The 12,735-nt window shown below is 37.0% G+C and overlaps 1 protein-coding gene across 1 annotated transcript in view; it reads left to right on the top strand.

Annotated features, from left to right (window-relative positions):
* The window catches only part of LOC106868480 (alpha-1,6-mannosylglycoprotein 6-beta-N-acetylglucosaminyltransferase A), a 15,542-nt gene extending 2,938 nt beyond the window's left edge, over positions 1–12,604 (top strand). The window contains exons 2-6 of the mRNA XM_052976518.1: positions 36–301; positions 6,298–6,397; positions 9,352–9,510; positions 11,076–11,158; positions 12,423–12,604. Coding sequence (XP_052832478.1) covers positions 36–301; positions 6,298–6,397; positions 9,352–9,510; positions 11,076–11,158; positions 12,423–12,566 — 752 coding nt within the window. The 3' untranslated portion in view covers positions 12,567–12,604. The remainder of the gene's footprint in view (positions 1–35; positions 302–6,297; positions 6,398–9,351; positions 9,511–11,075; positions 11,159–12,422) is intronic.
* Positions 12,605–12,735: the final 131 nt, after the last annotated feature.

Below are 12,735 nucleotides of genomic sequence, written 5' to 3'. Positions count from 1 at the left end.
TTTTTTTGTTTCCAAACTTATTTATGTATTTGAAGTGGTTGAACTTTTTAGACAGCAATTGAGAATCACAGAGGACATAATTAGCACTGATAATCTAATTGAAGTAGTTGACCCTTCTAAATGGCAATTAAGAATCACAGGGAACATAATTAGCATTGATAACATAATTGAAGTAGTTGACCCTTTTAAATGGCAATTGAGAATCACCGAGGGCATAATTAACTCTGGTAATCTAAATAAAAGGAATTTCTTCCTATTGGATATTTATGTAATAGTGAAGTCACTTGATCTCATGGTTATGGTATTCTGCTTACAATCATAAGGTTATGGTTTCAATTCCTGAACAAGGTGGTGCATTGTCTTGTTCAGTAAAACACTTAATTTCACGTCGCTTCAGTCCACTCAGCTGTAAAGGGTAACCTTGTGACTGACTGGCATCCTGTTCCGAGGAAATGTTGTGATCTCGGTCACTTATGCACCATGAAAACCAGGTAACTGGCTGTATGAGTCCTACGACTCAAGACAATAATGCACAGTAGCTTGATGATGATGATGATGATCAAGATATTTATATAATGTCAATTGGTATTCAGAAGATCCTAAAAACCAAGGTACCACGTAAAAAGCATTGGTGTGGGTGAGTGCTACGTAAAAAGCACTGGTGTTGGCACCATGTAAAAAGCACTGGTGATGGTGCTACATGAAAAGCACCCAGTACACTCTGTAATGTGGTTGGCATTAGGAAGAGCATCCAGCTGTAGAAACCAAGCTAAAACAGACTATGGAACCTGCTGCAGGACCCTGGCCTTGCCAGTTCCTGTGAAATCATCCAACTCATGCCAGTATGGAAAACAGACATTAAATGTTGATGATGATGATGGTGGTGGTGGCGGTGATGGTGAGAAGATTGTTAAGTTTCTGGCAGCATTGGGATTAATTATTAATTCAATGGTGTGCTGTAATGTGCCAGTGTTTTTGATGAATTGCCAAACTTGTTCAGATGGGAAAGCTTGGGTGTATTGTATATGCAGACATCATCAACATTATCAACGATGAGACAAATTTCTTTCTTCTCTGAATCATGTTCCTCTCTGCCTCACCTTCATGGATAGCATTTACTGCTGTTGTCATATAGAAAGTCAGTGTCTGTATAGAGGCAATAGTTCATTAGTAAAACTTAGTCTCTCTTTATTGTGATTTTTGTTGAGTTCATTCTTTTATTTGGTGGATTCTTAAAACAAATGGTTATCTAACTAAGAATATTTGTCTGTAACTTATCAATTAAAAATGTTTATTTGTCACAGACCAGTGAAAAATATTTGTGATATTTCAACAAATAATATTTGCATGCTTAAAAATGTTTGTATGTAATGCTTAGTAGCATTTTGTCCATCTCCACATTCCAGTCATGCCCAAGGTGCCACACAGTAGGACTGAACCCAGAACCATGTGGTTGGTAAGCAAGCTACTTACCATACAGCCACTCATATATATATATATATATATATATATATCATACTCAAACTATTATATTTAATGTATCTAATTTGTTTATCCGCATAATTGACTCTATACCCACTCAACTTGATCTCTGTTATAGCCTTTCTTTGCCTTGTGGAATCAATCCCCTGTAAACATATTGGAGTCTAAGTTTGAATCCTTTGAGCACTACGAAGTGTCGTCTATATGGAGAATCTCTGGATCTCATCTGTGGATTATATATCATCATCATCATCATCGTTTAACGTCCGTTTTCCATGCTGGCATGGGTTGGACGGTTTGACTGAGGTCTGGAGAGCCAGCGGCTGCACCAGGCTCCAATCTGATGTGACAGTGTTTCTACAGCTGGATGCCCTTCCTAATGCCAACCACTCCGAGAGTGTAGAGGGTGCTTTTTACGTGCCACTGGCACAGGAGCCAGTCGAGCGGGTCTGGCATCGATCACATTCAGACAGTGCTTTTTATGTGCCACCGGTACGGGGATGCCAGTCAGGAGTACTGGCATTAGTCATGTTCAGTTGGTACATTTTACGTACCACCAGCATGGGTGCTAGTCAGGCGGTCCTGGCATTGATCACATTCAGATCGTGCTTTTTACGTGCCACCAGCACGAGATCCAGTCAGGGGCACTGGCCACAGCTATGATTTTGGTTTTACATGACTCAGTAGGTTTTCTCAAGTATATCATATCACCCGACGCGTCAAGGGTATTCTTAAGTGGGCTGCACTTGCAACTATATATACATATATATATATAATGGGCTTCTTTCAGTTTCCGTCTACCAAACCCACTCATAAGGTTTTGGTTGGTCCTAGGCTATAATAGAAGACACTTGCCCAAGGTGCCATGCAGTGGGACTGAACTGGGAACCATGTGGCTAAGAAGCAAGCTTATTACCACACATCTATATAAAGCTATTGGTAAAATGCAATACCAAGCACTCAGAAGCATCTTTTCTCTTGATCAAAAACTGTCAAGTGCTTTCCTTGACAACTTGATAAATTTAGACACCAGGAAGATAGGCTCAATCTTTGAATACATAGGCTATTTACTCTATGCATAAATAAACATATTTTTTAGCTATGTGTATATTTTGCAGGAGTATATATTCTAGGTATGCAAAATGAGCCCCTTTTATTCACTAAAAGTAGTAAATATTCTTTATAAGAATTCTTTTTCTTTATGTTTTCGTGTTATGGAAGTGTCATGACTGTAATCTACATTCAAATCTATTAACATACACACTCAACACTTAGCAGAGGTCATGTTGAAGTCGCTTGAAATATAGAAACAGCCTAACGTTTGTATGTTTATATGTATAGCAGGGTAAAGAGTTTAGTTTATCACAATAGCACACCCTGCAACAACCACCACTGTATAACACACACACACACACACACACACACATGCACACGCGCGCGGAGAGAAGTATATTTCCACAAAGGAAAAAATATAGGAGAATTTTTTATAAAAGGGGTGAAAATGCACTTTAATCTCAAAACGTGTTGTTGTTTTTGGATTTTGGGTGCGATATTTCTTTTCTTTATAAATGCTAAAAATAGAAGATTGTCGTCGTCGTCGTTTAACGTCCGCTTTCCATGCTAGCATGGGTTGGACGATTTGACTGAGGACTGGTGAAACCAGATGGCTACACCAGGCTCCAATCTGATTTGGCAGAGTTTCTACAGCTGGATGCCCTTCCTAACGCCAACCACTCAGAGAGTGTAGTAGGTGTTTTTACGTGTCACCCGCACGAAGGCCAGTCAGGCGGTACTGGTAACAGCCATGCTCATCTCGCTCGAGAAACCTCATGTGTCACCCGCACAAGAGCCAGCCCAGGGGCACTGGCAACGATCCTGCTCGAAAGATTTCATGTGTCGCCCGCACATGAGCCAGTCCATGGGCACTGGCACGATCCCGCTCGAAAGATTTCGTGTGTCGCCCGCACATGAGCCAGTCCAGGGGCACTGGCAACGATCCCGCTCGAAAGATTTCATGTGTCGCCCGTGCATGAGCCAGTCCAGGGGCACTGGCAAGAAAAATGGTTTAGGAGTCTTTTGACTGAGTTACAAAGGAAAATTCAGAAAAGTTTGTTTAAACAGTCAAATACACCTAAAAACTCCAATGAGTTGCACAGAGATAAACAACAATATAAGTTTAAATGTTTGCTGAAGTTCATAAAAGACATACATAACAGGAATAGATACAATGAGATTTTTTAAAAAAGAGAAAGAGAAAAATATTGAGAGAAAGAGAAAGAGTTTTTTATATTTGCTGTCATAGTGCATGAAGGAGAATTTTTCGTTGCTGGTGAGAGTTTGAAATGTTTTAAGTTCAAATTGTTTGGTATATATACAATACAGTCTTGGCCAAAATTATGGAGCTGGTATGAAAAAATAGAGAATATGATTGAAACTTAATAATCAATTATTAAGTAAATGAGTTTCAATCATATTCTCTAAACAATTTATATTCTCCTAAACAATTTAATAAACATTCTAGACTCCATCCCATCAATAATTAGTATTTGATGTGTCCTCCTTTTGCTTTTAAAACCACTTTTATGCATTTTTGCATACTTGCAACTAAGCTGGCACAAGTGGCTTGCTCAATTTTCTGCCACTCTTCATGAATTTTGGCTTCTAATTTGCTTTTTGAAGAACATGTGTGCATCCTCACTCTTGTACCTAAGTGTCACCTCAAATGTTCAATGGGAATGAGGTCTGGAGACTGAAGGGGCCATTTCATCACCCTCAACACTTTCTCCTCAAACCAAACCATTGGAACTCTGGATGCGTGGTATGGAGCATTGTCTTGTTGAAAGATTACGCCATCTGGGAGGGATGTTATCATAGAAAATTTTAGCTGAGGAAAGTTGATAAACTTGATCTAACATGCTGGTGTAAGTGTTGGAATTCATTCTTCCCTCACAAGTGAACAGTATTCCTGGGCCTGAAGACAACATGCAGCCCCAAACCATTATGCTACCCCCTCCAAATTTGATTGTTGGGACTACACATACAGGATGATAAACTTTCCCAAGTCTACGGTGAACATAAACAGCTCCAAGGACTCCAATGATCTGAGGAGAAAAACAAAATTACTGATCATTTTTGGTAACAAATAAAAAATTTGTACAAGTATAAGAATTTCAATTATGCCTAGTAAAGTGACGGAAATGAATGTGGAGAACCTACATCAAAGTCACTTTCATCAGACCAAACAACTTTGGCCCAAGCATCATCAGTCCAATCTTCATGCTCTTTTGCCCAAGACAATTGCTTCATGTTCACCTCAGACAGCAACAGTTTCTTTCTTGCCTTACATCTTTTGAGCCCAGCTTCCAATAACCTTCTTCTCGCTATACAAGTTGATACTCAGCAGCTATGTCAAAAGAAGTCTTTTTCCTATTCACCAGAGATGTCCTCTTCAGCAACCTGTCTTCCCTTGTGGTTGTACACTTTTTGCAACCTCGTCCTTTACAGTTTTTGAAAGAATTGGTCTCATCGTACTTTTTGATAAACACCTTTTCTTGAACATTTCAATTTTCTTGCAATTTCAGTTTGGGAGAATCCTTCACTGAATAATGCAATGATTTGAGCCCTTTGAGCTTCAGAAATCTATTTCTTCAGAGACATTTTCAACAAATATTAACCGCTAATAAATTATCAATAAAATATTCACTGAAAAAATAGGAAAAAACATTAGTGTCACACAATGAGTGGCAGAAAATTGACCCAGCCACTTGTGCCAACTTACTGTCAAGTATGCAAAAATACATAAAAGTTGTTATAAAAGCAAAAGGAAGACACATAAAATACTAATTATTGATGGGATGAACTCTAGAATGTTTACTATACTGTTTCCAATTATGAAGTTAATGAGTTTCAATCACACACTCTTTGTATGTGGCAGATGTGCTGGAACAATAAGCACTAAGAGCACACAGGAATTAGATTCTCTCAACTGCCCAGGAGGCTCTCTTGAGGTTGTAGATAGTTTCTGTTACCTAGGTAATCAAATTAGCAATGGTGGAGGATGCTTTGAAAGTATTGTTTCTAGAATAAGAATTGGGTGGAGAAAGTTCAGAAAGCTATTACTTCTGTTGGCAACAAAAAGCTTCTCTCTCAGAATGAATGGTAGACTATATGATGCTTGTGTGCAAAAGGCTATACTCCACAGTAGTGAGACATGGGCTATGAATGCAGAAGACATGCATAGACTGGAGAGAAATGAAGGTAGTATGCTCCATTGGATGCGTAACATCAGTGTGCATGGACGACAAAGTGCAAATGTATTGAGAGAAAAGTTGGGCATAAGAGGAATCAAATGTGGCATGCAAGAGAGAAGACTACGTTGGTTTGGAGATGTGATGTGTACGAATGAGCACAGCCGCATAAAGAAGTGCCGATCACTGAAAGTGCTCTCTCTTAGTTCCAGAACACTTTGTGCCATCTCATCTGACTCGAAACTCACAGCAACTTCATCCAAGTGCTATTGTGCTTCCATGAATAAGAAAGTCTTTCTACAGTCATAGCTTATTTCCTCAAACTGCCAGACTTTGGAACTCTCTTCCATCCCATTGTTTTCCCTCTTCTTATGACCTGAACTCTTCCCAGTCTAAAGTAAATTCATTACTTTTGTTTTAATTTCTCCTTCTTCATAGTCCCATACGCTAAGCGGCTGTTTGCCTTGTTTGGGACTTGATAAGAATAAATTAAAAAAAACTTTGTATTTATATAACAACCAACTATTTCTATTGCTGTAGTCAATATTATTTTGCTTTTATTTAACAGAATGACATTATTAAGCTGAGTGAGAAATATGTCCGTGCATTAGCTCAGGAGAGTAATGGAGTTGTTGATGGTCCTTATGCTGGTAGATTTACTGCTTATGGTAAGATATTTTTGCAGCCTCCTTGACATTTTTGGTTCTTGTTGCAGTAATTCAGTTGGATTCATATAAGACATCCTATCTTTTCCAGGAAAACTTAGACACTAAATTTGCAGCAGTTAGAATACAGTTACTGTTTTGGCCAGGTGGATGATGCTAATGGAATCAATCTTTGATCAAAAACATTTAAACTGTGATTGTCCCGTCTCCCTTTTTTCCTAGATGTACTGAGTTTACATTATTGAATGAATCTTTTCCTATTTTTAAGACAATAGAGTTGACATGAGAAAATGAAGGAGACTTGGCTGCTATTTCTAGAAGATTGGGTGACCTCAGAGAGGCTTCTTTTAGTGTGAGAAGCCTTTTCTCATTGGAAAACCATTTTATTTAACCCAGATGTTGTTAACATCTTGTATTTTCAGCACAGTACTTCATGTATTTGTATCCCTAAAATAAATAATTATGTATAGGGATAAAATATATATTTCTGTTATTGAAATTGGTGCATATGAATTTTGGATATTCAATAGAATGTTCTAGGCTTGAGATTTCTGTAATCTAACAAAAAAAAACTTTATTTGGTGAGGAAAATTAATTCCTCAAAGAAATTTTTACAGGTGACATTTAAAGGGCCAAAATAATGCAACTAGTACCCTAAAAAGTCTCATTGCAACCTTAAAGCTGCAGATTCCTCACCATTTGTCACAGAGATATGCACCAAAGTTTAGTTCCTCTGTAGTTTTTACCCTTTTGTTACCATATTTCTTTCCAAAAAAACTGCCTTTGTCTCAATTCATTTTGAAAATAATAAAGGATTTAGTAAAATAACTTTGCCATTTATTAAGTTGATCTTTGGAATATAAATTTACATGAAATTAAATGAAAGGTTTTAAATCACTTAATAACAAGAAATTTGTTTCAAAACCAGGGGTGGTTTCAAGAAGTTGGTATCAAAAAGCAGCTGTGATCCATGGTGTCAGTTGTTCCTGGTACTATTTCTGTTATCCAAACTAAGAATGGAGGAAGTAGACTTTGATATACTCTTTACTTGTTTCAGTCATTTGACTGGCCACGTTGGAGCACCGCCTTTAGTCAAGCAAATCAATCCCAGGATTTATTCTTTGTAAGCCTAGAACTTATTCTATCAGTCTCTTTTGCCGAACTGTTTAGTTATGGGGACGTAAACACACCAGCATCGGTTGTCAAGCGATGCTGGGGGCACAAACACATACACACACACACACACATATATATATATACATATATACGACAGGCTTCTTTCAGTTTCCGTCTACTAAATACACTCACAAGGCTTTGGTCGGCCCGAGGCTATAGTAGAAGACACTTGCCCAAGGTGCCACGCAGTGGAACTGAACTCGGAACCATGTGGTTGGTAAGCAAGCTACTTACCACACAGCTACTCCTACTTTTATATACTCTATGTTTGTGTGTATGTATGGGAGGGGGGGTTATATATATCACTTTGTCAGAAAGAAAAGGGGTTGTGGGTGCTGCTCATGACCCCTTTTTTCTAGTTTCTAAGACCAGCATGTGGGAAAAAGGAAGTTTTCCTAAGAATGGATGCCTAGCCTGCATACTGGCACCATACTGGGCTCTGCTACAGACATTCAAGGACCAGGTGTTAGTATTAACCCAAGTCATGAATAAAGACCACTACTCAAGAATTGGAAAGATGAACTTCCATACACTTCCCTTCCATTATATTTCACTCAAAAGACTTAGGTCTACTTGAAGCTATTGTAGAAGACTCTTGCTCAAGGTGCTGCACATTGGAATTGAACCCTAAAGCATGTGGTAGTGACGTAGACTTCTTAATTACATACTCTTACCCTCACAAAATCTCAAGAGTTGCAGACTTTTTTTTCATTCCATGCACTATGGCATAATATTTCCTGATAGCATTTAGAATTTTCTGCTCCGGCTAAAATTAATATCCTTGATTAAAATATCTCAATCATTTAATGTAGATTGTATGGATTATGTCGCCAGTACCGCCTGACTGACCCTCGTGCCAGTGGCATGTAAAAGCACCCACTACACTCTCGGAGTGGTTGGCATTTAGGAAGGGCATCCAGCTGTAGAAACTCTGCCAAATCAGATTGGAGCCTGGTGTCGCCTCCTGGTCCACCAGTCCTCAGTCAAATCGTCCAACCCATGCCAGCATGGAAAGCGGACGTTAAACGACGACGATGATGATGATGATGATGATATTAGTCTTTCTTCCTTCTGGTGATTTGTTACTTCCAGTTGTGCAGACATCTGCTTAATTGCAGTTTTATTATTCACCAAATATACCAAGTATCAACACATCTACTGAGAATATAGTGACATCTCCAATTCCAGAAATATTATATTAACAAAGTCTTTATCTATGTTTCTTTCCTTGCAGCTGTATTCACCCCACTTAACCCTACATATATTTAACATAGTCTTGCCTCCCATCCTCACTACTCCCTGTATCAAAATTAATTCTTACTCTCCTGGGAACAATTAACTAAGAACGAAGAGCAAGGTAGTTACTGCATGTGACCTGTATTTTGCACATTAGTAACATGAACATTGTTAGCTCTATCTAACACAGCTGGTAATATATCATTCGCTTTATTATTCTGAGTTGAGATTTTTGTTACCTGTAGGTTCATCCTTACATCAAGCAACCCATTTCTTCCCAGTTATATCTACATTATGTTTCATATGAAATATAGTGCACAATATATCTTGAGCCTAGAGGTCACTGCATCTCGTCTGTGATGCTGTTTTCCAAAATAGATTAACTCTGGCTATAATTGGATAGTGTATTGGCTAAAAGCACAGAACATCAATGAAAGGCTTTGAATCTATAGCTTATAAATCTATCAGCTCTACTTACATCTCTGTATATTTTATCCTCTCTCTTTCTCTCTTAGATATATTTTCCTCTCTCTATGTTTTGTTAGATCTGAAGAAGACAATTGCTGTACTGCTGGAAAACATGCTGAATCGCCTTGATAAAATGGAAACTTTACTTAACTACCTCATGCCAAACCAGTCCCTTGCCTACAGAAACAACTTATCATTTAATCTCATATCCCAGAATTCGTATTTGAATGCTAAAGGTAGGTCAATCAGTGCATCATTTACTTTAGCTCTGATTTTATCCTTCTTTTGTTTTTCCTTTCACATATAACAATACTATGATGATACTGATGATGATGATGATGATGATAATTATATAAATTAATATTCTTATATAGATTAATAGCTGTATTGAGTAAATTGATGTCTTGTGTAAACTAATACTTTATGCAAATTAATAATTATATTGCATCAATGACTTATGAGTAATTAATTTTTAGTCTCATCTTTTCACATTGTGAGTTCAAACCATGCTAGAATCGACTTTGTTTTTCATCATTTGTGGGTCAATAAAATAAGTACATGTCAATCAAATACTATGGTTGATATTGTCCACCGTTCTCCCCACAACAGAATTATGGTTTTGTGCCTATATTAGAAGTCTTTAATTACTTGTAAGCTAAGTAAATTGACAATTATTTCAGGCGAATATATAAATCAGAAGTTGTACATTATGTTTAAGTTGATGTAATGAAGGTTCAAGATACAATGGCATGATGTTCTTCAGACATCTAAAATAGTGTGGAGAGGAAAGGCAAAATGGTCATTGATCTCCATGTCCTCTGCAGGAACTCTTAGTGATTGCAATGCTGAATCATCATCATCGTTTAATGTCCAGTCTCCATGCTGGCATGGGTTAGATAGTTTGACATGGAGCTGGCTAACAGAAAGCTGTCCAGACTCCAACTGTCTGTTGTGGCATGGTTTCTATGGCTGGATACCCTTCTTAACACCAACCACTTAACAGTGTGTGCAGGATGCTTTTTACATGTCACTGTCATGAGCGCGTTTACACAGCACCAGCACAGGTGTGTTAATACAGCACCGGCACAGGTGCTTTTTAAGTAGCACCAGCACCTGAAAGGACAAGCCTGTATGTGTGAAAGACAGCGATTTTACTTAGCTTGATGTGTCTTATCAAGTACAGCAAATTGCCACATCTCCTGGTCTCTTGCCATTTCCTCAGTGAGGCCCAGTGTCCAAAGATCCCGTCTCACTACTTTGTCCCATGTATTCCAGGTCTACCCCTTCCACAGGTACCTTCCACAGTTAGAGCTCAGCACTTCTTTATGCAGCTGTCTTCATCCATACACACCACATGACCAAACCAGTGCAGTCTTCTCTCTTGCACACCACATCTGATGCCTCTTACACCCAGTTTTCCTCTTAGATCATTTACACTGTTGTGCATGCATACTCACATGTGAGATTAATATGAATTAGATTTGAACGTGGTGAGCTGGCATGATTGTTAGCACACTGAGCAAGATGCTAAGTAGCATTTCATCTGTCTTTATGTTCTGAGTTCAAATTCCACCAAGGTCAACTTTGCCTTTCATCCTTTCAGGGTCAATAAAATAAGTACCAGTTGATGTAATTGACTTACCTCCTCCCGCCAAAACTGTTGGCATTGTGCCAAAATTTGAAAGCAATATGTATTAGATTTGATTTGGTAGAAGTTCATGACTTGAAGAGACACACATAAAATAACAGCTAACTAGAATTCATTCCTATAGAAATATTCAAATTTTAAATTTATTTCCAGATATTCTTGCAGGAAAAGTTGAAAGCTGTACTTTGTCACCAAGTGATAAAATTTCCCATCCATTTTGCACTGGAAAACTTGAGGTAAATTGTCAATCATTCTTACCTGTACACACTTCTTCATTATCTGGATAGAACTGTTTTATAGGACAGCTTCCTCAAATATTCTTTTCATTTCCATGGTCTGCGATGTGAAGTATTTATATAACTTCACATGTAAATTGTGAACAAGTACTATATATATGTATACACATACACATACACAATCATATATATACAGTAATGCCTCAATATATGAGTTAATATGTTTCTGGAATTAATTTGCTCATAAAGAGAGAACTCGTAAAGCAAAGCAATAATTTCCCATAGTAGCAATGTTATAAGTCATAATTCGTTCCCAGATAAATATTTTACCTATAAAATTTATAATACTCATGAATGAATGGCAATAAAACAAAATAGAATGTAAAGAATATTTTATGTAGAGTAAAAAGAATGTGAAGACCATTTATAACCATTTTCTGAATCACTTTCACTCATGCTAGACTTTCACAAACTGTTATTTGTAGACCTGATTGCTGATTCACAAGCACTCATAGACAGACTTATAAATTTCTTAGTCTAGGGTTGTTTGCTTTTTTTTCATTCTCTATAAATTTCTCACTAATATGCAGAAACATTTATTATGGTAGTAGAAACTTTTGCCCTTCATTCAAAATTTGGATCTTCTGCTTGAAAAAATTCAGTTCACCATACAAAGTGAGCTGAAAAATAAAACTTTCAAACCCATAGTCTCATAAAGTGAGTTATTACTGTGTGTGTTGTGTGTGTGTGTGTGTGTGTTGTGTGTGTGTGTGTGTGTATTACTGAAAGGAATTCCAACTTTGTCTGATTTTTACGTTCTTATAATAATAAGAATCTTATAACAATCTTATAATAATATAATATAATATAATGATGGAATATTAAATGTCCATTCTGATTGCACTAGTACTTTCATGCATTAAACTATGTAATCTTCAGGTTCATGTAGTAGTGGTGATAGTTATGTTTTACAATTTACAACAGTAATATATATATTTTAGCAAAACACATACCAAAAGCAAGAAAAAAAACTGGAAATTCAGTAAAAAATATAGGAGTTTCTTATACATGGATAGTATAATAATCCCTTACAAAACCTTTTTTTCCAAATTTTAAGCCCCCAAAATTAGGGGGTTCCTTATACACGTTAAAATATAGTATATATGTTTTTTTTGTTTAGTCTAATGAAGATAGAATGAGAAGTAATTGATAAATGTTGCCGATCCAGTAATTAAAACTATGAATTTTTTTTTCTCTTTTCAAGTGGATGCGACGTATGTGGAGAACACATCCGTGTTACAAACTTTATGGTGTTGACGGTACAGAATGTTCTTTCTTGATGTATCTCAGTGAGGTGAGCTATCACAGTTGTTTCATACCTTTTTCTGAATTGCATATGGAATTCTAAAACTGCTATTAAGACTATATGTGTGTGCTTTTTATAGATGGTCTGTCTGTTTATACCAATGTTTTAGATAATGAGATATATCTCATGGTCATTCATGACTAAAGGGAGTCCTTCATATATATATATACATATATATATATATATATATATATATATATATATATATATA

Source organism: Octopus bimaculoides, chromosome 24, assembly GCF_001194135.2.
Source record: "Octopus bimaculoides isolate UCB-OBI-ISO-001 chromosome 24, ASM119413v2, whole genome shotgun sequence".
In the NCBI taxonomy this organism is placed as follows: domain Eukaryota; kingdom Metazoa; phylum Mollusca; class Cephalopoda; order Octopoda; family Octopodidae; genus Octopus; species Octopus bimaculoides.
This window is presented reverse-complemented; position numbering and strand designations above follow the sequence as displayed.